General features: G+C 47.7%; 9 protein-coding genes and 1 non-coding gene across 10 annotated transcripts; 3 read left to right on the top strand and 7 right to left on the bottom strand.

Moving 5' to 3' along the window:
• Positions 1 to 177: 177 nt before the first annotated feature.
• V1508DRAFT_384259 (t-SNARE) lies at positions 178 to 1,874 on the top strand. The gene is made up of 6 exons (XM_066937765.1): positions 178 to 303; positions 371 to 463; positions 530 to 948; positions 1,024 to 1,100; positions 1,155 to 1,437; positions 1,499 to 1,874. The coding sequence occupies exons 2-6, from the start codon at positions 438 to 440 to the stop codon at positions 1,552 to 1,554; spliced, it is 861 nt and encodes a 286-aa protein (XP_066796843.1). The 5' UTR covers positions 178 to 303; positions 371 to 437; the 3' UTR covers positions 1,555 to 1,874.
• A 145-nt stretch (positions 1,875 to 2,019) lies between these two features.
• V1508DRAFT_414715 (quinon protein alcohol dehydrogenase-like superfamily) lies at positions 2,020 to 4,610 on the top strand. The gene is made up of 4 exons (XM_066939965.1): positions 2,020 to 2,442; positions 2,516 to 3,154; positions 3,205 to 3,609; positions 3,662 to 4,610. The coding sequence occupies exons 1-4, from the start codon at positions 2,263 to 2,265 to the stop codon at positions 4,421 to 4,423; spliced, it is 1,986 nt and encodes a 661-aa protein (XP_066796842.1). The 5' UTR covers positions 2,020 to 2,262; the 3' UTR covers positions 4,424 to 4,610.
• V1508DRAFT_414714 (Brix domain-containing protein) lies at positions 4,537 to 6,175 on the bottom strand. The gene is made up of 3 exons (XM_066939964.1): positions 6,006 to 6,175; positions 5,793 to 5,954; positions 4,537 to 5,736 (listed from the first exon to the last, which is right to left on the bottom strand). The coding sequence occupies exons 1-3, from the start codon at positions 6,018 to 6,020 to the stop codon at positions 4,714 to 4,716; spliced, it is 1,200 nt and encodes a 399-aa protein (XP_066796841.1). The 5' UTR covers positions 6,021 to 6,175; the 3' UTR covers positions 4,537 to 4,713.
• Positions 6,176 to 6,223: 48 nt separating this feature from the next.
• Positions 6,224 to 7,942, top strand: V1508DRAFT_414712 (P-loop containing nucleoside triphosphate hydrolase protein). Its single transcript, XM_066939963.1, has 4 exons — positions 6,224 to 6,443; positions 6,511 to 6,604; positions 6,659 to 6,730; positions 6,779 to 7,942. Exons 1-4 carry the CDS (start codon positions 6,342 to 6,344, stop codon positions 7,867 to 7,869), a joined length of 1,359 nt encoding a protein of 452 aa, XP_066796840.1. The 5' UTR covers positions 6,224 to 6,341; the 3' UTR covers positions 7,870 to 7,942.
• Positions 7,878 to 8,914, bottom strand: V1508DRAFT_414710 (uncharacterized protein). Its single transcript, XM_066939962.1, has 3 exons — positions 8,834 to 8,914; positions 8,651 to 8,773; positions 7,878 to 8,587 (listed from the first exon to the last, which is right to left on the bottom strand). The coding sequence occupies exons 1-3, from the start codon at positions 8,862 to 8,864 to the stop codon at positions 8,031 to 8,033; spliced, it is 711 nt and encodes a 236-aa protein (XP_066796839.1). The 5' UTR covers positions 8,865 to 8,914; the 3' UTR covers positions 7,878 to 8,030.
• Positions 8,915 to 9,383: 469 nt separating this feature from the next.
• V1508DRAFT_t35 lies at positions 9,384 to 9,454 on the bottom strand. The gene has a single exon. It is a non-coding gene; the product is annotated as a tRNA-Gly (tRNA).
• A 1,450-nt stretch (positions 9,455 to 10,904) lies between these two features.
• On the bottom strand, positions 10,905 to 12,924 carry V1508DRAFT_445330 (FAD-binding domain-containing protein; the record flags this gene model as incomplete). The annotated part of the gene is made up of 2 exons (XM_066942412.1): positions 10,905 to 12,508; positions 12,564 to 12,924. The coding sequence occupies 2 exons, from the start codon at positions 12,922 to 12,924 to the stop codon at positions 11,355 to 11,357; spliced, it is 1,515 nt and encodes a 504-aa protein (XP_066796838.1). The 3' UTR covers positions 10,905 to 11,354.
• A 4,331-nt stretch (positions 12,925 to 17,255) lies between these two features.
• V1508DRAFT_66556 (galactosyl transferase GMA12/MNN10 family-domain-containing protein) lies at positions 17,256 to 19,183 on the bottom strand. Its single transcript, XM_066942994.1, has 3 exons — positions 18,231 to 19,183; positions 17,738 to 18,174; positions 17,256 to 17,683 (listed from the first exon to the last, which is right to left on the bottom strand). Exons 1-3 carry the CDS (start codon positions 18,952 to 18,954, stop codon positions 17,492 to 17,494), a joined length of 1,353 nt encoding a protein of 450 aa, XP_066796837.1. The 5' UTR covers positions 18,955 to 19,183; the 3' UTR covers positions 17,256 to 17,491.
• A 343-nt stretch (positions 19,184 to 19,526) lies between these two features.
• V1508DRAFT_396587 (galactosyl transferase GMA12/MNN10 family-domain-containing protein) lies at positions 19,527 to 20,720 on the bottom strand (the record flags this gene model as incomplete). The annotated part of the gene is made up of 4 exons (XM_066938109.1): positions 19,527 to 19,599; positions 19,649 to 19,788; positions 19,839 to 20,275; positions 20,327 to 20,720. 4 exons carry the CDS (start codon positions 20,718 to 20,720, stop codon positions 19,527 to 19,529), a joined length of 1,044 nt encoding a protein of 347 aa, XP_066796836.1.
• A 1,022-nt stretch (positions 20,721 to 21,742) lies between these two features.
• Positions 21,743 to 22,955, bottom strand: V1508DRAFT_403501 (galactosyl transferase GMA12/MNN10 family-domain-containing protein; the record flags this gene model as incomplete). The annotated part of the gene is made up of 3 exons (XM_066938561.1): positions 21,743 to 21,910; positions 21,964 to 22,394; positions 22,445 to 22,955. The coding sequence occupies 3 exons, from the start codon at positions 22,953 to 22,955 to the stop codon at positions 21,743 to 21,745; spliced, it is 1,110 nt and encodes a 369-aa protein (XP_066796835.1).
• Between the last annotated feature and the right edge of the window lie 552 nt (positions 22,956 to 23,507).

Raw genomic sequence — 23,507 nt, 5'->3', positions numbered from 1 at the left:
ATAAAATTATCATATTGAATCTAGCACCATGAGTTTGCGTATGCTTGACGCGCAGTCGCGTCAGCCAGTTCACGTGTTGCAACGTGACGTGTAAGGCGGTGCATTCGGTTACCCGGCCAACGAAGGAGAATTCACCTGTCGCCAGTTCCGGCCGAGCCACTTTTGCGTTAGGCTGCAAAGCGGCCCTCCGCAGTCCAAATATACACAAGACGTTTTTTGACCCCAAACTTCATAAGCTCACTATTCACCCGTGTGGGGACCACGAGTTATATACTCTTTTTATTTTTCCCAGGCGACCATACTGTGAGTATCCCCCTTGTGTGATTCAAACGTACTGTTGCGATATTCTAACGGAAGTGCTTTGAGCCAGCTCATCCGCAATCCCCTACTCATCCCTTTTCTAATCACGGCCCACCTTCCGCCTCCCATCGCCCGTCATGGCATACAACAGCAATCAGTATGAGTAAGTCATTTTTACTACTTGTTCGTACTCTATTCTTCATTGAAATTTGCTGATGGTGGTCCGAAGTGCACAATCGCAGTCATACGAAATGTCCACCTTGAATGGTAGCGGAACGTACGGCCAGGACGACATGAACGCCTTCTTCGGCGAAATCGACTCCATCAAGAATGCCATCAGCCAGTTCGACAACAACGTTGCCCGGATAGAGTCCCTCCATAACCGGTCCCTAAACGAAATCGATACAGAGCAGGATCAATGGAATCAGAAGCAGATTGACTCGCTCGTTGCTGAGACCTCCCAGATCTCAAACACGTTAAAGTACAAGATCAAGAGCTTAGAAGGAAAGAGCCGGAGTGATAGCACTAAGCGTGTGCAGGTCGATGCTGTCAAGAGAACGTTCATGGACTCTATCCAGCGATACCAAAGTGTCGAGGCCTCGTACGGAATGAAGTATAAGCAGAGAGCTGAGAGACAATATAGAATTGGTGCGTCGCCTTTGCTCTACTATCACGATTTTTTCAGTTTGATAGCTCAATACAGATCTAACTCGTAGAATGCAGTTCGTCCTGACGCTACCGATGACGAGGTCCGGCAAGCTATCGAAGACACCTCTGGCAGTCAGATTTTCTCGCAGGCAGTAAGTAAACTGTTCTCGGATATCATGGTATAAGCAATCTAATGTATATTGTAGCTTCTCAATTCTAATCGCCGTGGTGAGGCTCGGACCGCTCTTACCGAGGTCCAGAACAGGCACAAAGAGTTGCAAAAGATGGAGAGAACCCTCGGCGAACTCGTCCAACTTTTCAAAGACATGGAGGAATTGGTCGAAGTCCAGGCTCAGGACGTGCAGGCAGTTGATCACACTGTAAAGAGAGTCGAAAACGAGGTCAATAAGGGTGTTGAGGAGACTCGGATTGCCGTCAAGCATGCTCGGGCCGCCCGAAGAAAGAGATGGATTTGCCTTGGCATTATCGGTATGTCTATATCTAGGTCGCTAAGTTGGATTTTGACCTCCGGATGTTAACATTTATTTAGTTATTATTTGCATTATCTTGGCAATCGTCCTTGGCGTCGTGTTTGGTCGCAAATAATTGTAGGATTGGGGGGGCATTCGTGCTCTATATATTATTTTCCCAGTATAACGTTTATCCGTGGTGCTCATTCGTTTGTTCAATTGTAAGTGTAAGAAGGCATGGATGATGCCTGGAATGAGTTTGATTGTGGATTGATCTTGTTACAAATGTCGTTGACAACTTGCTCGGAATATCTAATGTAAATAATGCATTACATGTAGTCCAGTCTTGCCGGGAATGAATAATTCGGCAGTACTAGTAACTATGCCCTGGCCGCTACTGTGACTGATATGAGACTTGCAACGTTGTGTCAATTTATCCTGACAAAAGTCTTGGCGGAATTGTTGACGGTTTTGGAAATAGGCCAAATAATACGATGGTCGCAAACTCGAACCCGGTGGGTTAGGGTCAAATACCCTTCTCCACCCGGCCATCATCGCTCATTCTCCCAATTGAAACTTTCTTGATAATGCGCTGAATAAATTTTTTTTTTTCAGAGTTACCGGGATTTGAAGTTCAAGCTGACTCGTACCGTGGACGTACTGCGAAATCTGATATATTCGGACGATCAGTAACTACAATCTAGACGAGCTTTTTTTTTCTTTAAGAAACGACGTGCTTTGGAAATTTGTTTCTACGGGGCCTGCCTGGTTCTACTTGCCCATAAGGCAGCTGTGCATTGCCCATATTTCGGTTAAATTCATATAATTTACAGCCCTCAGAAAAATGGATTTTCGCCGGTGTAAGATTCTCGACTATACATCTCATTCTATAACGGCGCTCGCATTCAGTCATGCGTCTGTTACTCCAGACAAGTACGCGCCTAGGACATTGCGATTAGCTGTTGGCCGCGCCAATGGCGACATTGAGATTTGGAATCCGCGATCTAGTTGGGTTCATGAACTGGTGAGTCCAAATTTTGCTCTCTTTCGTTTTGAGATACGGAAATTATGGACGGGTTTTTACTGACTCATGTCAGACTTTGAAGGGTGGGCGAAATCGCTCGATCGAAGGGCTCGCGTGGACGCAATCTGGCACTGATCTGCGATTATTCTCTATCGGTGGGTCGACCGTCTTGACTGAGTGGGACCTGCAATCTGGATTACCGCTCGATCACTGCGATTGCAATGCAGGAATCGTGTGGTCTATCTCATCGTCGCCTGACGGAACGAAGATCGCGGCCGGCTGCGACGACGGATCAGTCGTTATTTTCGATGTGGCCGGCGGCAGAGGCGTCATGATGCCTCTTCGCATTTTACAGCGACAGAAATCGAGAGTATTGAGTATTGCATGGCGCGGGAATACCCAGGTAATCGGCGGTTGCGCGGATGGGCGCATAAGAATCTGGACTGCCGTCGCCGCCGAGGATGTCGGTAAACCTAACGGTATTGCTACCAGCAGAGAAGGCGTGGTCGGGCGAATTATTGGTACCATGCGAGTTGATAAAGCCCAGGGCGAGGAAACTCTCGTGTGGTCCGTTGTGGTGCTTGCTAACGGTAAGACCATTGTGAGTGGTGATTCGACCGGTAGCGTCAAATTTTGGGATGCTGCGCATTTCTCGCTGTTGCAAAGTTTTAAAGTACATGAGGCGGATGTGCTATGTCTCGCTAGCAATCAGGTCAGTTTGTTAGACATTGATACGTATAATCTGAAGCTAACTCCGCGCAGGCTGCAGACACAGTATTTTCTGCTGGCGTCGACCGCAAAATTGTCAGATATTCAATCGTCGACAACAAGCTCCGCCGGTGGGCAAACATGTCAAGCCGATTATTACACGCACAGGATATTCGTGCACTAGTAAGCTACGAGTCTAAAGCTTCAAACTATTTAATCTCCGGTGGAGTAGAAAGGTCGATCGTTATCAACTCGGTTGACAACTTTATCGACGGCGTGTTTAGAAAGATTCCAGTCTCTCCTCAAAGGCACTATGTCCATAGTGTTGGTGGACGGCGAATAATTGCTCTGTACTCGGACAATCAGGTGAAGATATGGGCATTGGAACAGTTCGATAGTTTAGCGGAAGCGAACTTCGACGGCAAGAACAAGCGGCTAGTAGCGTCCTTGACTCTTAATGTTAGTACTTGTAATTCTCTGGACAGGAGTTTATAGACTAACAATTCGATAGAATGATGAGAATATCACTCACGTGGCACTCTCTGCAGATGCAAAGTACATTGCTGTAGCCACAAATGCTCAGACAAAGCTATTTCTCCTGCTGCCATCAAAACAGGGCGCCGCTTTCAAGGTTAAGAAAATTTTTTTCCCAGCACTTGTTGAGCAAGGGTGCAGTATACTCAGCTTCGATCCAAGCAGCAAGCACCTTGTTCTTGTCAGCCCGGAGAACGAGATATTCATTTACTCTATCGCCAAGCAGGATAAACTACGCGAGCTTCCATACACAGGGAAGCGAACAGAAGGAAAGAGTGAGCTCAAACAGGCGCTGCCGTATTTAGACAATATCAATCATCTCGCGTTCTCGAGCGATGGCAAGTACTTTGTCGTCTCGACCATCTCAGGCTCTGTTGTCGCCTACGACTGGCCGAATCAATCCATCTACTGGAACCTACCACGCATCTCTTCCACTCCGTCCGTTGTCAAATTCTGCCCCGACAACGACTCTTTGATCATCGTCACCACGCAAATGAAAGTCCTCCAATTTTCCGTTTCGGAACAAGCCCTCTCAGACTGGTCCCGCCGAAACTCAGGATTCCTGCCGCCGGAATTCAATAATCTTGTGGACAAATGCAGCGGCATATACATTGACGAGGATGCTCCTGAGCGCGCGTGGATGTGGGGCGCCAGCTGGCTTGCGAATTTTGATATGAGCGCCGATATCCCTGTCTTCAGGATACCCAAGCGGAAACGAAACGGATTATCCGTCGAGTAATTGACTCGTTGATGTCATATAAAATATGCTACAAGGGTTTTTAAAAGTTTGTAAGGTATTTTGGGAGTCGGGTTTCCATATTTGTTGCATTTGGTTAGTCCATATCTTGTTATGGCAGCAGTGACTGGATATTGCATTTTTGCCTGTGTATTATAATAGAGCCATCCTGTTTTAAAATATGCGGTCTACAACACCATATCGCTTTCTCATGCAAACCAAGTTGTACCATTTATCAGTATATACAATCATATGCTCCCCTGCTAAACCAATTCATAACTTACACACAATAACTACGTTTTAGACTCTGACTTTGCACTGCTTTTATACGCATGATATAAAACATCGCCCTCGCACACGCCTTCCTGGATCTTGACCAACTTCAGCTTCATACGGGGTCCGAGCTCAATCAATTTGACAGCCTTTTTCTCAGGTCTAGATGGGCCTCGATTTCTTGAGTCGTGGAGTACCGAGCCGTCAAACATGTCATCGTCTTCGGGCTCTGATTCACTCGTCACAGCACTCATTTCGCCCGCATCGTCGCGGAGAAGGAAGTCAGCGATGTCATTTGTTTTGCCGAGATTTGGGATTTTCTTGGATAGTCTCTTTTTCGATGCGAGGAGTTTTTGCAGCTTTACGCGTGCGGTGGCGGACGGAGCGTGTGGCAGGAACCGATCCTCGTCGACGTCTTCGTCGTCATCGTCGTCATCGCCGTCGTGGTCTTCATCCTCGTCGTCGTCATCTTCCATATCTCGATCATCAATCGCGTCGTCGTCGTTATCGTCAGCAGGCCTGAGAAAGTCGTCATCCTGATCCTCCTCTTTCTTGACCTTCATCACTGGAGCGGAAACCGCACCTCTTCTCGCCAACGTCTTTGTCGAAATCAGGTAATGACGCACATCCAATTCGCCCGTCTCCTGCTCAAAATTAACAAGCATGACCCTCTTAATTTTTTTCAATGCCGCAGTGCTAGCAGTAATTGCCGGAAACATATTCTGAAACATGGAAGTCAGTAGAGTCAAATGCGCCTTCGCAGTCGCCGTACTCGCGCTCGCCGGGGCTGCAAACCCGTTCAGAACAAGCAACGGCGGCGTATGGAGTTCCGTGTCCGGCATCCGCGGATGCTTTTGTACGCGTCGGAGATCCTTGCAGAGAGAGTATGACTGCACTCTAAAATGGATGGTTGGACCGCGCGGAGTGTGTGCTATTCGGAGTGATGTCTCGTTGCTCTGGGTTTTGGAGAACATGAGGAGATGAGTGACACCTAGCGGTCCCGTCATGGATAAATAATCGCGCAGTTTGTTCGCCTTTCGTTCCTAGGTGGCATTATTAGCTTCATCTTTCACAATGACAATACATGCAATGGACATACTCGTAGATTGACAGCGGTGTGAGGTTGCATGATCATCCGAACGTCATGCACCAGTTGCGATAAACTAACGCCGACGCTCGATCCGCCAATGCGAAGGACCATTGATTGTGGAATGTGCGCTTCTGCTGGGTTCGGTTGCGGGACATGGGTCCTTTTCTTATGCTGTAAGCTTCTTGTTAGTATTCTACATTTGGCCTAATACGAGACACGTACCCTTCGTTTCGCCATATTCAAATAAACTGTCTCGGATAAAAACCGGATCCTATTTCTCTATTTCTAAATGCGTTCACTTAAATTGTCGTGCAATCAAGAAGTTGGAAAGATCGAAAATTATTTTCCCAAGCCAAAAAAAAAGTTTGGGCCTCATCGATGTGCGTTGGGAGATTGGTTTTTCCCCTCGCTAGCCTTGGGAGGAAAAAAAAATTCCCAAATAAATAGATGGGAGTTTTATCTTCTGACCACCTTGTTATACGATAACGAAGAAAACTCCATCTGAAGCGGACATCGAATACTTGGTTAGCTTGACTTTAGTAGATTCCGTACTGAAAGATGGCGAATAAGCAGAAAGTCCAAGATGATAAGTTGGAAGAAGTCGAGTTGCCGGGAGCAGAGCAGTTGTCGGAGCAGGAAATTGAATCATTCGAGGACCTAGTAAGTGCATTTATCAAGTCAATATTGGTACGGAAAATAGAGGATGATGCTGATGTCGGAGTTATAGGGCGTCATTGCACCGATATGCGAGGCCTGTAAGAATCTAAAGTTTAAGAAACCAACACCGATTCAACAGCAATCTATTCCGTTGGCCATGGAAGGTACATTCGCAGTATACAGAAGGCTTACAAGATGTGCTAATAGCGTATTTGAAGGTCGCGATGTTATTGGTCTTGCCCAGACTGGTAGCGGCAAAACTGCTGCTTTTGCGATCCCAATTCTACAAGGTAGGACAACCAGAAATGTGTAGATGAAGATGCTAACGCATTATCAAGCTCTCTGGGAGAAGCCGCAACCATTGTTTGCATGTGTGCTCGCGCCAACGCGTGAGTTAGCGTATCAGATCTCGGAACAGTTCGAAGCACTAGGCTCTGTAATTGGTCTCCGCTGTGCGGTTATCGTCGGCGGCATGGACATGATGTCTCAAGCCGTCGCACTCGGTAAGAAACCACACGTTGTCGTCGCCACTCCTGGTCGTCTCATGGATCATCTCGAGCACACCAAAGGATTCAGTCTACGTGGGTTGAAGTACCTTGTCATGGACGAAGCTGATCGGCTACTTGACATGGATTTCGGTCCAATTCTCGACAAGCTGCTGCTACTCATCCCGGTTGAGCGACGGACGCTCTTGTTCTCCGCGACAATGACGTCCAAAGTTGAAAAGCTTCAGCGTGCGTCGCTCTCAAATCCCGTCCGTGTGGCCGTGTCAACGAAATACGAGACAGTCAAGACCCTGTTACAATCCTACCTCTTTTTCCCATTCAAGCATAAAGATACATACCTTGTCTACCTCGTCAACGATATGGCTGGCCAGTCCATGATCATTTTTGCACGCACCTGCAACGACACGGAGCGTATCGCGATCCTACTCCGAAATCTAGGCTTTCCTGCTGTCCCGCTTCATGGTCAAATGTCTCAGTCCTCCCGCCTAGGCGCGCTAAGCAAATTCAAGTCTGGCGCGCGGTCGATACTGGTCGCAACCGACGTCGCCGCTCGAGGGCTCGATATCCCGACCGTGGATTGCGTGTTGAATTATGACATACCGACCGACTCGAAAGCGTACATCCACCGCGTCGGACGAACAGCGCGTGCTGGGCGCGCTGGTAAAAGTTTGTCACTTGTGACACAGTATGATTTGGAGCTGTACCTACGGATAGAAGGCGTTCTTGGCAAGAAGCTTGACGAGTACCCGATTGATAAAGAAGCTGTTATGTTACTTAGCGAACGAGTTGGCGAGGCACAAAGAGAAGCTGTGAATGAGATGAAGCAGTTGCACGCTAAGAGGCGGAATCGCAAGACGGAGGGGATTAGTAGTGCAAGAGGCAAGAGGAGACGCACGGATGATATGGATAAAGAGGAGAGCTAAGGCAGACGTATAACGCAGAAAAGATCTCTATTGAGGCAATTATTAATAAATAATAAAAACATCATTAACGCAACAATCCAAATTTTTTAAATTCCCCAAGCGATTGCCAAGAACAACTTCACGAACGCCAAGACGAAGTAACTAATCAAATATTTTAAACTCTACTTTAGCTGCCGCAATTTGCTGTCGACAATCTTCTCAACGAGGCCGCCCAAAGTCGAACTGAGCTGTCCCTTCAATTGATTCTCGATCTGAAGAGTAACCTGCTTCTCCAGCAATTTACCCATCAAGTCGACCTCAATGTTCACTGTATCGCCGACCTGCTTCTTTGATGTCACAATTTTCTCCTGCGTATATGAAATCAGCATGACGGAGAACGCCTTCCGTACGGTCTCGTCAACATCAATAACCGTCAAACTAGCGCCATCGACAGCAATAAACCCCTTCTCGACAACGAATCGTAAAACAGACGAATCCAGAGGCTGGAACCAAAAAGTCTTCGCGTTGCCGTCCGGTGTGATAGACAGAATGGTCGCGGTGGTGTCAATGTGGCCCTGCACAAAGTGTCCACCGAAACGAACGTGGCCCGCAACTGCGCGCTCGAGGTTGACTTTGTGGCCGGGACGCAGGTCGCCCAGGTTCGTGCGTCGAAGAGTTTCGGGCGCGACACCGACTTTGAAGTCGGTGGAGTTAAAGTCAGTGATGGTCACGCATGTACCTGCCATCTCGTCAGCCAGTCCTCCATTATATATCAATCAATTGCCAAGGAATATGGACATACCATTAACAGCGATACTGTCGCCCAAGTGCGCGTCTTCGAGAATGAGCGGGCAATCAGTGATGACAATCGAACTGCCGTATCCACCGACATCGGAAGTATCAGTCTCGATAAACTCCTTGACGGCTAAAATCCATCATTAGACCATATTGAATCTGCACATCAATATCTCAATGTAATGCCTACTGCCAATTGCTTCAACGATGCCTGTAAACATTGTGTAATATGCAAATAATTGTATTACGAGCAGCTGTCAAGTATCGGCAAGCCTCGGTCAGACTAGAAGATTTGAGTCTGGCGACATCTCAAGCACAAAGTCTAGTAGGCCCTTGCCCTCATGCGCAGTAGGGTAAGCATGTGTCAGCAGAGAGTTTGAATTGCAAATCATAGCTTTTAAGTCTGAAGCTGACGTAAAATTAATCAGTCCCTAGTCGTCTTATCAATCATTAGCCACGCGCTAAGAGATATCAGAGTTATCTCTCAGTTTCAGTATTTTCAGACGTTTGACCAGTTTTGGTATCTGACTGACATATCATCGAATGGGTACAGAACACTTATCGTGAGTCATCGAACCTCCCCTGAGCCCCAGACAAAACTCTAAAGATACAGCAGCTGTAACGTGTGCAAACACTCAACTTCGCCGACAAATCCCCTCAACTCTGTGATGCAAAATTCTTCTGCGAATACAATATTATCAGTAACCAAAAATGCGACTAACAACTAGTTCGACAAAAATTGCGTCCGCCCGGAGTCGAACCGGGGGCTCGTCGATGGCAACGACGAATTTTACCGCTAAACCACGAACGCAAATAAATTCCACTTGGCCACTTGCGCACCTTATGAATATCTAATAAACTATAAATTCGCATGATCAATTCCAGTCAGCCAGTTTCCCCTTAGCTTCTGCATCGCGCTGGGTGCTAACTTCTCCGTTCCCTCCCCGGGTAGTTGCCCCCCAGCCCGCTCTTTATCGTCGTCGTTTCGAACGTGGATGGTCCTCTCTGGTGGCGGGCTGCCTGGGTTGCTGTTATAGCCTCCGGACCCTGGCAGGCAGTTGGTGCTGGCGCCTTCGGCTTTATTTCCTCCTCTTTTCTTTTTGTTTTTTTTGCATTTACATAGCTTGTACTACACTTATATTCATCTTGTATACATAGCAGTCATCTATAGGACTCTGGGTTACATGTGCAATTGGTTTTCAGCCCCTAATGTATATAGTTACTAATACATCGGCTTTTTCAATCAAAAAAGGGGGTTGGGATTTAATTAGTGACGTGGATTTATTTCGCATATACAAGGGAAGAACGCATGGCCTCTATGTCTCGATGGTCCTTCTCCGTCAGAAGGTTGTCAATATTTCCCCTAAGTATCGAAACAGAGTGTAAATGCCCGAGTGGTATGTTAAATTACACTGCATTATTCCGACTAGTCCCTATTTCGGGCTCTAGTTTCCTCCGCTTCATCGTTGTCAGCGGTGTCGAATGTTACATTAACAGCACATCACCTTGCACTTGACGTCGAGGCACCACACGACTACGTCATGCTAGAAGTTCGAGTATCAGTTTGTGTCTTGGCCGGACATTGGTACTTTTTTTGCGTCTTTGTCCGAGAGGTGTAGTTTTCGTTGGTGTCCGCGATGTCCCGTTCTCCGATCAACCCTATCCCTCGCACGACACGAACTGGTTCGAACAAATAATAAGTGGTTCCACTTGCCAGCGAAAAGGGCAATCGAGACCGCAACTGTGACTGCGGCCTTCCCGTGGCTTCCGACAAGCCCCCCTCTGGCCGATCTAGAGCCGACCATCGAAGCCAAAAATAGTTTGACAGAACACATCAGTCAGTATCCACGACCTTTGAACATACAGACAAGGTCACAAAAGACTATTTCTGAACGCAATCATCATCAAACATGGCATCTGTGTGATTTCTTTTCACACTCTCACGATCTCGCTTTGATTTCGGATTTTTCGAGAACCACCAGCACAACTATCAGTTAAAACTCGTACATAATTCACTAACATCAACCAATAGCAGCGGTATTCAAACGTATCATAATTCAATTAACTAGCACAAGGTATAATAAACCCTATTCAAAAATAAAATTGGTATTAACTTCGCGCGCGTGTAACAAAATGATATCTCATCTACAGATTGAAAAAATAAAAATGATAGAATAATTTATATACCTTCAGAATAAATTTTCCATTGAAATCGAAACTGCCAAAGCAAACCATTAACACGCGCGCGATGATAAAAATACAATGCTAGCCCAATCTATCCTAATCGATAATGAAAAATCTGTGCAGAATTAATAAAGAAAATAAACATTAACCTTCTTAGCCACTTTTCTTCATCCAATTGTATTTGAAGATTCTAAAGCCTCTTCGTTCGTCCTCCTCCATCGATAACAAAGCATAAAAGTCTATAAGCACCAAAATATAAAACATAGACTCGTGTACACATCCTAATTTATCGAAAAAACCCCTTGTACAACCCCGAAATCGAAAAGAAATAAAAAATGACCCAAATTCCAAACCACATCGAAATGAAGGACTGACCAATGTACAAGAAAATAATGAACTCCGCATTGTAATGCCTTCGCACCGTTCAAAACCCCATGCATCAAAAACAAGAAAACATTCAAACCATCCTTTATATCAAAAAGCACAATTAAATAAAAAATAATATGAGCAATTTGATGAAAATGCAATCACCAACCGAAGTTCTCCGAATAGAAGACAACGTTGTTGCCCTCCCAGAGCATCTCAGAGCACGCGTTTCTCGAGTCACGGACAAGAGGAGCGGGACCACAGACAGCAACGGCGACACGGGCACCAGGGCCAGCAGCGATAATGCTATCCTTGACATACTTCTTGATATCGGGACGGCCCTGCTCTGCAGTAACCCAGACCTTGAAGTCAACGTTGTAGTCCTCCTTAAGATCAACCCACGAGGAGAAGTCTCGGGAAGGAACAACCCATAGGAAGTCAACCTCAGGGTTGGCAGCGGCGTAGTGACCAGTGGAAGAAGCCAGCTCAATAGCCTCAGGATAAGCGTACGAAATACCAGCACCACCAGCCATTAGGATAACACGGTCACATCCCTCGAAAGTTGGTGGAGAACCATACGGACCATGGAAGGTAACCTTGTGCTCAGGAGCCTCAGAGAGGAAGAGCGACTTCGAGAAACCCTTGCGGGCGCGGATGATGAGGTCCAGAGTGTTGGGGTTAGGAGGCGAAGCAATGGTGAAGGGATGAGCCTGCTGCTTGGCGAGAGAGGAGATCGAGACGTAGACGTACTGTCCCGTCTTCCAGTGAATCTCACGGGTGGTGGAGTTTACGTTAAGGGAAAGCTTAACGGTGTTGCCGGAAAGAATAGTGGTGTGAGCAATAACGTGCTGCGCGTTACGGAATCGGTTGATTCTGTCCCAGAGGAAGATAACAGCTGAAGTGATGACGTAAGGACGGACACGCTCGAAGTGGAAGTAAAGAAGAGGAAGGATGGCAACGACACCGTAAACGTGGAGCAAGAGGAAAAGCTCATAGGTCTTCGCACGCAGAGGAGCGATCGACGAAATCAAAATCAAAAAGAAACCGATGACGGCGAGAAGAGCAACGAAAATAGTCGTGACGTGAACCATAACCTCAATGGGGCAGGCCAGAGAGTAAAAGAAGACGTGGAGGACGGCAGCAGTGCAAACAACACGACCGACATGACGGTGAAGAATGTTATAACCTTCATGAGACCAGCCAGTCCACTGAACGAGAAGACCAGTTTTCGCGCCAAGGAGGAAGAGGATGGGCATGTTGACAACAGCCAGGAGACCAAGTCGGTCACCAAAAATAGTGACATGGCGGGTCGAGTCTATACAACAAATTAGACGGTGCACCAGACAGTAATAATTATCACTATAACGTACTGTTGACGAAAAGGTATAAAGTGTTCAAGCCAAGGTAGGACGCGATGACAGCCATAGTGCCATACGACTCGGCGTACCGACCCTGGGGCTGGTACAGGAGAATAGATCGAAAACGACGATAGTAGAGGGTGGCCTTGGTAGGGCCCTTGGCGCTGTTACCAAGAAGGGGCTGCTTCTCACCATGGGGCTTGCTAAAGTGAAGACTATAGAAGTAACCCGCAGTAAGAAGAAGGAAGATGGCACCTAGCACAGCATTGTAGGTTGGCACAAAAATTCTGCTGAAACCAGTGCCATCCTTGATGAAGTCACCATCACGATTAGGCGACAGAGGAGTAGGGATTTTGTCGATGAAGAAGCCCATTGCTGCTAGTGTAGTTGCTGTAGTATCGAAAAGCCACTGGAATAATGGGAAATGTGATCGACACGAATGACAGAACTTAAGTGTGTGAAAAGAAGAAAAGGGGGAAGATCGAAAAACGGGCAATAGCTGGTAAATAAAGAGGACAGGGAGGTGAGGGAGGTGACCAAAGCGCAGATAAGAACTCGCTGAGTTTGTGCCGCGGTAAGCTGGACACTAGTCTACTTTCGGCTCTGCGCACGCGATCGAGATTGTTAGGATTACTCTTCGCGACCCAGACCGCTCTGATGATTAATGACGCTTGGCATATGTGTCAAAGTGCCAACAGCACTCCTTAGCTGGGAGCCGCAAGTGCACCGTCACTCCACAGCTATGCAAATTCTGGCCAGACTATCGACCAACTCGCAGCAGCCGCCAACAACGGCCGCCCCTTGCCGAAGCGTGAAGTGATTCAATATTGCCACTACATATTATATCGGCACTAGCCCCTTTCGGAAATCTGCTTCTGGACTTAGGGGCATAACTTCCGCTTTCGCTCAAGTGCGGTGGCTGGAGAAATCGGCTGTTAGGGCATGCCATCCTGTGACAAATAGCTCTCATTCTCGACCTGTTAAACGTGGTGTCAGTGTACCCTCGTCGGCAATTCCACGGCACATGTTATCAGCCACTATGTCCGTGTAAATGCACCACGACAAGAGTGGCAAACACGTTCGGCTTAGGACCGCTGCCGCGCAGCATCTCGGTTCAAAGATGATTAGCGGCTTTGCCTCGCGTCGTGCCCAGGCCCACAGGTTCACGGCGAAGACCGAATCGGGGACTAGCTGGAGGGTATCACGTCCTCTTTTGCCTTAATTGGTTTCGTGTCGCGTGCAAATCCTACATAATAGAGATACGCGTGAATAGCTTTCCGCAGTTGATGCGCGTAGCAACCGCGTGTTGAGTGCGGCACAATAATAGCCGCATCATTAAATTGCGCTCCCCAACCTAAGAAGTGGCAAAACTTGACATGGCTCCGAGGCACTAAACGCTTCTCGTAAGGCGGATGCCTATTGCATCATAGCATAAAGTACTGTCTTTTTACGGGGACGATCAATGTGCGGTATGTCTGTCTCTCAACCTACTCTACCAGCGCTTTTATCGATAACGCGATCTACAAAGCCAAATGGATCATGCACCCCGAACCCTGAACTGTCAGAATTGCCCCATGTGGATAACACGAGTTATCTGGGGACTACTCGTTGGGGTCCTGGACAGTAGACTATCTTCTTCCATAACATTCATGAATAAGATCATTAATAATTCAATTTCTGTTAATTGACAGGCATAAGTCGCTGCGTCCATGCTCACGCCATCAGGTTTCTAAACCCCGGTAGGAGTCAGCCTACCTAGCCTGCTGGGGTAAGCGCCTCGGACGCCGCATTTTGTGACGGGACATCCGTCATATTCACTACCATCAAGGCTGATTCATCATCCGATGCAGGAACTGGACGATCTGGCCTTGCCCCCGTTATTAATGCCATTGTAGTAGACCATCATCACATGCTTAAATGCTTGCCAGAAATTCTGCTTCACGTCATTCGAGATGTTATATACCACTTACTGGCAATTCTTCCGACGCTGAAATGAATAATCTTTTCGTAACGGGACACGTTCTAGAAGCCCTACCTTCCCGACTCAGTACAAGGCCCTCATTTATAGTCCGGATTACTGGAGACACAAGAGAGAGGCGTCTTATGCAGACCTTGGACTTTGGCTGCCACTCCCTTAATGCCGAATACGATTAGCAAGCCGAGAGATGTACGCTTCGAACGCTATCTTGTCGCCACATTTTTGCAGTGGATATGTTCTGATCCGAGCAACCTTCGTAACTATGTCGAACTACGGTCTATAAGATCTTCTGGCTCACCAGTTTCGAGTGCGCTTTCGCGACTGATCGCAGTTTTTTTATACAATTTAAAACAGGAACAATAACATTACATCTACTCCTTTGGTGATTGTATTTTATTGCGTTTGGTTCACATGATTGTGTCAATCATCAGTGGCAAGCAACTTTGTGCGGACGTCGCTAATCTGGCAGTATTGTTCGTTTGACAAAAGCTACCATACTTTCTCCGTGCTGTTCGCGCGGTCCATTGTTAATGAGGGATCGATGGAATTCCTGAACAAAGAGTTAAAACCAAAGGATTGCTGCGTTGAAATTCTCTGTGGTGCGACTTTCATTCTGGCCTAACGTTTGGATTAGCAGAAAACATGTTCCCACACTAACCACAAGCGCGTTTAACTCGGTCTGATTCTAATGGCGCTAACCAAAACGTGAATTCACTACAAGTCCCATTGCGTAAAAAGTTTAATATTTTTGATCATCATCTTTACGTCCAGCCGGAAATCATGGGGCAGAAATGTACTGACCGGCACACGACAAAGAGAGTAATCTTATCAATCGCATCTTTGAGACATTTTGAAACCTTATTTATACATTAACCCTGATGACTGAAAGGGCCCAGTGTCGATCGCGTGGCCCCATAACCCGATCACGTCATAATAAAAAGTCATTAACTACTTATGATATTTCGATGTTTACTAGGCGTCCGCTTCAAAATAAACACACTGCAGAGGCTCTCAATAGCCCTCTCTGGTACAGGCCAAGCACAAGCATACCCACGCGAGTTTAAGTAGCCTCCATTCCTCCGACAAACATCACTACGCCGCCCCATCCTTTCGCAATGTCAGTGAATTTAACCATGCTTGCGTTTTTCCATACCGGTAAATGATTGTGGGTGGGTTCATCCTGACTTTGTCAACAGATCCTTTGAGCGTTTTTCTGTTACTTCAATCATCCGGAATGCGGATACACACGTTTGAGCTGGAAACAAATCGCTTCTGTTGGAATAGGCAATCAGTAACTTCTACCGTGACCATCCTCGCGGGTCACTTCTTTGCCCATAATGGTCAAAGATCACTCCGCATTAAGTGCATGCTCTACATTTGTATGTTCCGCCCAAAAAAAAAAAGTACCAGCCACAAATCCACGTAACAGCAAGAAGCTTTATCCTCGATAATATATACAATGCAGGAATCGTTTTACTCGTCATCATACTCTAATTCATCACATGAAAATAACAGTCACATTTAAACATAAATAATCCGGCAACGTATAACCCCACCACATACCCCAAATACTTTCATAACAAAACTCTGCGAAAAAATTTCAAAACAATGCCGTTTAATGCTCAGGATCGGCATCCTGCGAATTGTCCCCAGTTTGGTGTTCGGTGTCCGATGGCCCAGGCTGCAGCTGCTGGTCACCCGCATGTTCGTCGGAGGCAGCTTGGTCGACGGGAGTTTCTGGCTGTTGCTCTCGAGATTGTTGTTCTTCGGCCGCTGGTGGATGTTCAGATGCAGCATCCTCTGCCTGTTGTGGCTCCTCAGAAGCGTCCTTATCCTGCTCCGTCTGTTGTGGTTCTTCACCGGGTTGTCCAGCGGACTGTTCTGCAGCTTTCTCAGTAGGCTCCTCTGTTGATTGCTGTGGCTGCCCCTCAGTTGAAGGCTGCTCGGCGTTCTCGGCGTTCTCGGCACCTTCTTGTGTCGGCTGATCGGCAAGTACCTGCTGCTGGCCATTCTCCTTATCTTGCGAGTGTTGCTCCTCCGGCACGTGTTGCTCTTCAACTTCCTGTTCCTGTTCTTGACCGTCACTTGGTGACTCCGATACGTGCTCAACCGGTTGCTCTACCGTTTGTTTATCTGACTCTGCGGTAGGAGGTCGAGATTCATGCTCAGCTTCTGCTTCAGTGCTCTGAACTTGAGCTTCCTCCGGATTCTCGTCGGCCGCCAATGGAGTTTGATCATGGTCGACCTCAGCGTTCTGCTGTGGCTCTTCCTCTGATTGTTTTTCCGGCTGTTGTTCACCGTCTGGTTTGGTATCTCGTTGCTGTTCGACTTCGGCGTGTGATCCGGCCTCCTGCACGCCCTCGGCTTGCTCGCTCGGGACAGTAGGTTGTTGATCTTCGGCAGGTGGAGCATCTGCGGGCTGCTGCTGTTCGCTTTCAGTATGTTGCTGCTCTTCCCCTTGCGTCAACTGCACTTCATGCTCCACTGACATACTCGTAGAAGCAGGAGACTCGCCAGGGCCTGTACTCTCAGCATTCTGGTCAGCTGAATTCTCCTGCGTCCGTTCACCTTCGACTTCGACTGTAGATGGAGTCTCTCGAGTCTGCTCGTCTTTGCCTTCGGCAGGAGTCTCCTGCGTCTTTTCGTTCTCCGGTGTCGACTCGACAGGGCGTTCCTGACTCTGCTCACCCTCTACTTCAGCCTTCTTAGGCTCCCCAGCCGCAGACTGACCTTCCGCTGCACCAGTTTCTTTCTCCTGCTCGTCGTGCGTCTGCGCGGTCTTGATTTCCTGCTTTGCTTCGACGTCGCTCTGGTCATCCTCTCCAGCGCCAGCACCTGATCCTGATCCCGTCTTCGACTCGGTAGAATCAGTCGCTCCAGATGTAGCGGGCACAACCTGGCGACGGGACCAGAAGTCTTTCCATCGCTTGTCACATTCATTCTGGACCCTAATAAATCCCCGTCAGCAAATTAACCAACAACTGCATATTGAAATCCGAAAACACGGCACATACCAACAGCCTGCAAAGTGAACGACCAAGTCACCCGTCATCCAGCCCATATGGTCAGCGCCAACAGAGAAAGCGTTAATGACACGCTGAGGAACGACAGCTACGCGCGACCGAATTCGGGGGTGGTTGACAATGATGTGGTTCTGTATAGTCCATTAGCAATATCCTCACTTCACTACACATAGGCGGCTACGTACTAAAGCATCCTGTTCATAACGGTCAAATCGACGCTCAACGTACATCGGGTCGATCCACATGTCCAAGAACGCGAACGTCCAATCGCTTCGTCGGAAGAGAATTGATCCTGCGTTGACACCATTGTGATCCTGCGAGACGACAACATCGACCTTTGAGAGATCAAGGTCACGGCTGACAGTGAAGCCAGATTCTTTGCCATTGGGCAACATGAACGGCGCATCATACGCAATTCGTTTTTTCATAGCTTCCGGATTTAGAACATGCTGTGCGAGGTCAAGTGAAGGGGTCATGATAATAGCGTCGGAGTCAAGCCACCAGACCCATTCTGCCTCGGGGTGGAGCTCAAATGCTTCTTGGATAGCAGGAATCTTGGACCATACCGGTGGACGATCATCGTTGTGGAACTTGGTGATGTTGGTGAATTGATAAGTGTAACCTGGAGTTATCAGTTAAACAGTCCTTCAAATTACTAAAATGAAGAAGCACACGTACCATGAAATGCGCAATAATCCTCACGATTCTCATTTACCATCTGAAGCAGATTTTCTATTTCGCCATTGTGACCCTTACCATCGGACGCTGTCAACAAAACGACCTTATTTCCCTTCGGCTCAAGAGTATCGGGCGCTTTGTTTTGGATCTCGGCCAGCCACTTCCTTCGCTCCTCGGCGTGAGCCTTAGATTCGGCATCCTCGCCTGCGTTTTCGGTCTCTGCCTCCGTAGTCTGCTGTTTCGGCTCTGACTCAGTCGCACCAGACGGCTGCTCTTGGTGATGCTCCTCTTCCACCTTCGCAGTCGAAGATGTGTTCGCATTGTTGTCCGTAACCGAGTCGGTGCTGTCCGTCACTTTGTCAGTACCAGCTTCTTTTGCCGTTTCGGCAGCCGTATCACTCGTCACATCAGTATTCGTGTCAGTGGACGATTCAGTGGACGATTCAGTGGACGATTCAGTGGACGATTCAGTGGAAGATTCAGTGGACGATTCAGTGGACGATTCAGTATGGCTCTCACTCGTACTTTCGCCAGCATCAGTCTCACTCTTCGCCTCTGGATCGCTAACTATTGGTATCTGCTCCTTAATGCTAGAAGTGATGTCGCCATTCACCCAAAGAATGCCGTCCACCTTGGACGGAGCAGATAGGTAAATCACCGCGAAAATGCTGACCAGCGCAAACACGCCGAGTACCTTGAACTTTCGCATTCGCATTGCAGGCATTTGGCTTTCTCGTAAATGTGGTCGAGGTTAAATCCGTTTACTCGCTGCTGGTGAGCAGACGCGGTCAATGAGGCCACACAGGAAATGGAAGACTCGAGCCAATACTGATACTGCCACACCGCTTTCCGGATATCGCTGTAGACGGAAGACGGTCGTACCTAGCAAATTGGTTGTTATAGATAAGCAGACGAGTGCATAGTGCTGTGTAGAGGGCTGCAGCACGGCGGTCCCAAAGTTTAGAGAGGAACGAAGAGGGTAAGTGCGATCCAGGGGCTGCCCGGGCAACATGAAGCTTGTGCGCAGCCCCGTTCACAATTAATCTCTCGTTCGATAGGGTACAGGGCAAATCTTACAAATTGAACAGCCCGCTCGCTTATTATCGAATCCTACAGGGTATACGACGTTCAGTTAACTATTCACTTCATATTATCATACACTCGTAATCTGCCGTGTAAATACTAGTCTACGTCCTTGCTGAAGCCAACTTCAACAAACTCCAAAACGTTGCACTCCAATTCAAAAGAGACACAAAAATTCAGTATCCTAAACAATACGAGATGTTATATCATGGTTTAACCGGTGGATTTGACGACATGTCGTCTGTTCCAAAAATCCTGCCATCGTTCGTTACAATCGCTGTTAACCCTGCCCACGCTTAGCATCATCATCGCTTCACTAATTTGAATAAACTCACCAGCATCCAGCAAAATGCACAACCAAATCTCCTGTCACCCAGCCCATATCGTCTCCACCGACAGAGTACGCATTTATTACTCTCTGCGGGACGATACCAACGTGCTCACGAATTTTCGGATGGTTGACAATTATGTGATTCTAGCAGGCGTTAATCCGGTTCCAATCCCGTTCGAGGGAATAATACTTACCAAAACATCTTGCTCTTGCCTTTCAAACCGCTGGTTAACGTACATAGGATCGGCCCACATGTCCAAGAATGCCATTGACCATTCGTTCCGTCTAATTAGAATCGAGCCCGCGTTAACGCCGTGGTGATCCTGCCCGATGATTATGTCAATCATGTTAACATCAACATTACATGACACTTTCAGTCCAGAAGGCTTGCCATTTGGCAACTTTATCGGCCTGTCGCAGGCGATTCTTTTCTTCAAAGCGTCGGGATTGAGCACATGACTCGCAAGATCTATTTCTGGCGTCATGATAATCGCGTCAGTATCGAGCCACCACACCCATTCGGCAGTTGGATTCAGGTCGAGCGCTTCTTGGATTGCAGGAATCTTAGCCCATACTGGATGCCGGTCAGGAGTAACGTGCTTGGTAAGATTCATGAACTGGTACTTGTAGCCTATATCTTGTTAGTGCGTTTCGGACTCCCCTCAAGTACATATAAACCAACCATGATACGCGCAATATTCTTCCCTGTTTGCTTCGACTGTCTCCATTAAGTTCGTAATTGCACCATTATGTCCCTTCCCATCAGTCCCAGTTAACAGCACGATCTTGATCCCTTTCGGTTCCAATGTGTCTTTCGCCTTGCCCCTGATCTTGCTCAATCGCATTGCCTTCGCAGCTGTACGTTCCCGCTCTGTCGGCTGCCCCGCCAGAGCTTCATTCGACACCTGTCCCAACGCGCCGACGACATTCTTCGGTGGAGGATGTATCGGTGCCTGTTGTTCCTGTGCACCATACGTGAGCAGTAGTAACCGTGGCTGCCTTGGCAGTGATAAGACAATCAAGCCCACGATAATCACTGCAGATAGCGCCAGTACCTGGAGCTTCCGTGCGTACATAATTTTGTGAACGAACGCTTCGTCTCTTCGTATACCGCAGCCAAGGTGGTATCTGACGGAGTAAGGAGTAACCTTTCGCAGTAGGACTACCGTGGGCAGCAATCAACGAACCGCGAGTGATAATTGTGCATGTAATCAAGGATGCTAGCTAACAACTTACACTCGCATGTCTACAATCGTGCAAGAATGAATCGAATATGCGAATAATTAACGTGTGGGCGAATAGTTTCGATCAAAAAATTGGCAACAATAATATCAAATTTCTGTTTGGGCGTTCTAGACGCTCGCAGAGGGGTGCTGCAAACTTTAGCCACCACACTTACTCCTCGCCGTTCCCCAAGCTCAAACTGTTCGCCAGCTCAAACTGTTTGAAAGCTCAAACTGTTCGCCAGCTCAAACTGTTCGCAAGCTCAAACTGTTCGCAAGCTCAAACTGTTCGCAAGCTCAAACGGTCCCCAAGCTCAAACTGTCGATCTACAACGAAAGCAATAAATATTATCTTCTGTGAACTTTATTAGTCAATTTTCTGACAATTTATTATTAAATCAGCCGTAAATGCTTCAACAGTGACGCCCACTAGCCGTCAACGCTGCCCTATATCATATAGATCTATCTATGACATTTATAATTTCCATGCGGTTACAACCGATACCTTACTTCTGTCGTCTACTTCAGGTACTGATTTACATAATCGCCGTCGCGTCTCTACAGCATCTCCTCATTCCGACCAGAGGCATGTAAGTCCATGCAGAAGATTTTGCGAACGGCTGACCCTTTTCCGCCATTTATCGTGTCTGTTCGCCTTGTGCGGTGGCATCTTCCGTCTTCTCAACATTACCCTCGCCGTCGTTCGCACCATCGGAATTCGTATCATTACTTGACTCGACGGATTCAGTTGTAGCGGTGTCGTCTGGGACCCCTAGAATAATACGACGAGGCCAAAAGTCTTGCCATCGCTCGTTGCATTTATTGTCGACCCTTGATAAACGCGTCAGTTTCTTCTATGTAGTGACATCTAATGATTAAAAAGAGCAAAAACTTGGAACGTACCAGCAGCCTGCGAAGTGGACTAGTATGTCGCCGGTGTGCCAGCCCATCTCATCGCCACCTACAGCATACGCATTAATAACACGCTGAGGTACAAAGCCAACGTGTTCACGTATTTTTTGGTGCTTGATAAGAATATGACTCTACAAGACCAGTTAGTGGAATTCATAGTCGCGTACACAGACAACAAACGTACTAATGCGTCCTGCTCGTTGTGAAAACGGTCGACGTAGACGGGGTCCACCCACATGTCCAAGAATGAAAACGTCCAGTCACTCCGTCGGAAGAGCATCGACCCTGCGTTAATACCGGCATGGTCCTGCGCGATAATCACGTCGATCTTTGAGAGATCAACATCTCGACTGACGGTCAATCCTGACGACTTGCCATCACTCAACTTGATAGGTGCATCGTACGCAATTCGCTCCTTCATAACATCCTGATTCAACAGGAGACTTGCCAAGTCCTGTGAGGGTGTCATGATGATAATGTCCATGTCAAGCCACCATACCCACTCAGCATCGGGGTTGATGTCAAAAGCATTCTGGATGGCGGGAATTTTGTTCCAGACCGCAATACGACCGTCTTGGTCGAACTCCGAGATATTTGTGAACTGATATTTGTATTCTACACTAGTGAGCTAATTCACCAATCATTAGATATCAAGAGACTATTACCATGAAACGCACAGTAATCCTCGCGGTTTTCAGTAACCATATCAAGCAAATTCTCAATCTCATTGTTGTGACCTTTGCCGTCGGTGGCGGTCAGTAAAACGACCTTGCTTCCCTTGGGCTCGAGAGTATCCTGCGCCTTGCCTTGGATCTGGGTTAGTTTCGCCTTTCGGTCCTCGGTGTCAGCCTGGTCCACAGCCTCCTTGGGAGCTTGTTCGGGTGCCTCATCAATCTTCCCTTGCTCGGACTCAGTCGCTGGTTCAGCCGCGTCGGTCGGCGTCGCAACAGCAACCATGGGGTCAGTAGTGTTCTCCTTATCCCCGCTCTCATTCTGAGGGTGGCCGTCGTCGGCTGTCACCGGCACGACTTCCTGAACGTCGACCGCAGTGCCTCGACCGTTCCAAGGTATGACACTCTCCAGATTTTTGTAATAAGGAATAGAGAGATAAATCAGCGCTACAATACTGAACAGCGCAAACGCGCCGATCAGCTGAACCTTGTGGGTCACTTTCATTGCTATTCCTGATGATCCAGGGGCGCGTACTAAACGTATCGTAGCTCTACTTCTCTGGAGTTTTGGTTATGCTCGATCAGTGGCGACCTGTTGATATGGCGCGCCCTCCTTTAGGAAAGAAGTGGTGGAATATCGGAGCAGATATGGACACAATAGAAGGATCAGCGAGCGGAAAGCGAACTCTGTTCGGTGTAGAAGGAGGCGTTGGTGAAATTGTGGACGCTGCTTTGGCCTGACGAGTGCTGCTCAGGGGCGACTGCCAAACGGCTGCGCTCTCACCAACGAGCGCGACTGATTGCAGCTAAATACAGGCACGCGTCTAAACTCTATGCAATTAATCACATACCTACTGCTTCATTCCAACCTGTCAGTGTCAAATTCGGAACCCAATCACCACACTACTGCTTGTCCGCGTTCGTTTGCCCGGCCAAAAAGCCAAGAGAACGAATAATAAAATCGACAGCCACAAATTGCAGGCAATTAGTGGCTAGAAAGGGACAAACGACGTAATATCGACAAACAACAACTTATGTATATCAATTAAGGCAACTG

The sequence above is a fragment of the Lipomyces doorenjongii genome (assembly GCF_038497915.1).
Source record: "Lipomyces doorenjongii strain NRRL Y-27504 unplaced genomic scaffold V1508scaffold_15, whole genome shotgun sequence".
NCBI lineage: Eukaryota > Fungi > Ascomycota > Lipomycetes > Lipomycetales > Lipomycetaceae > Lipomyces > Lipomyces doorenjongii.
The sequence above is the reverse complement of the archived record's forward strand: the minus strand, read 5'-3'. Positions and strand labels throughout refer to the sequence as shown.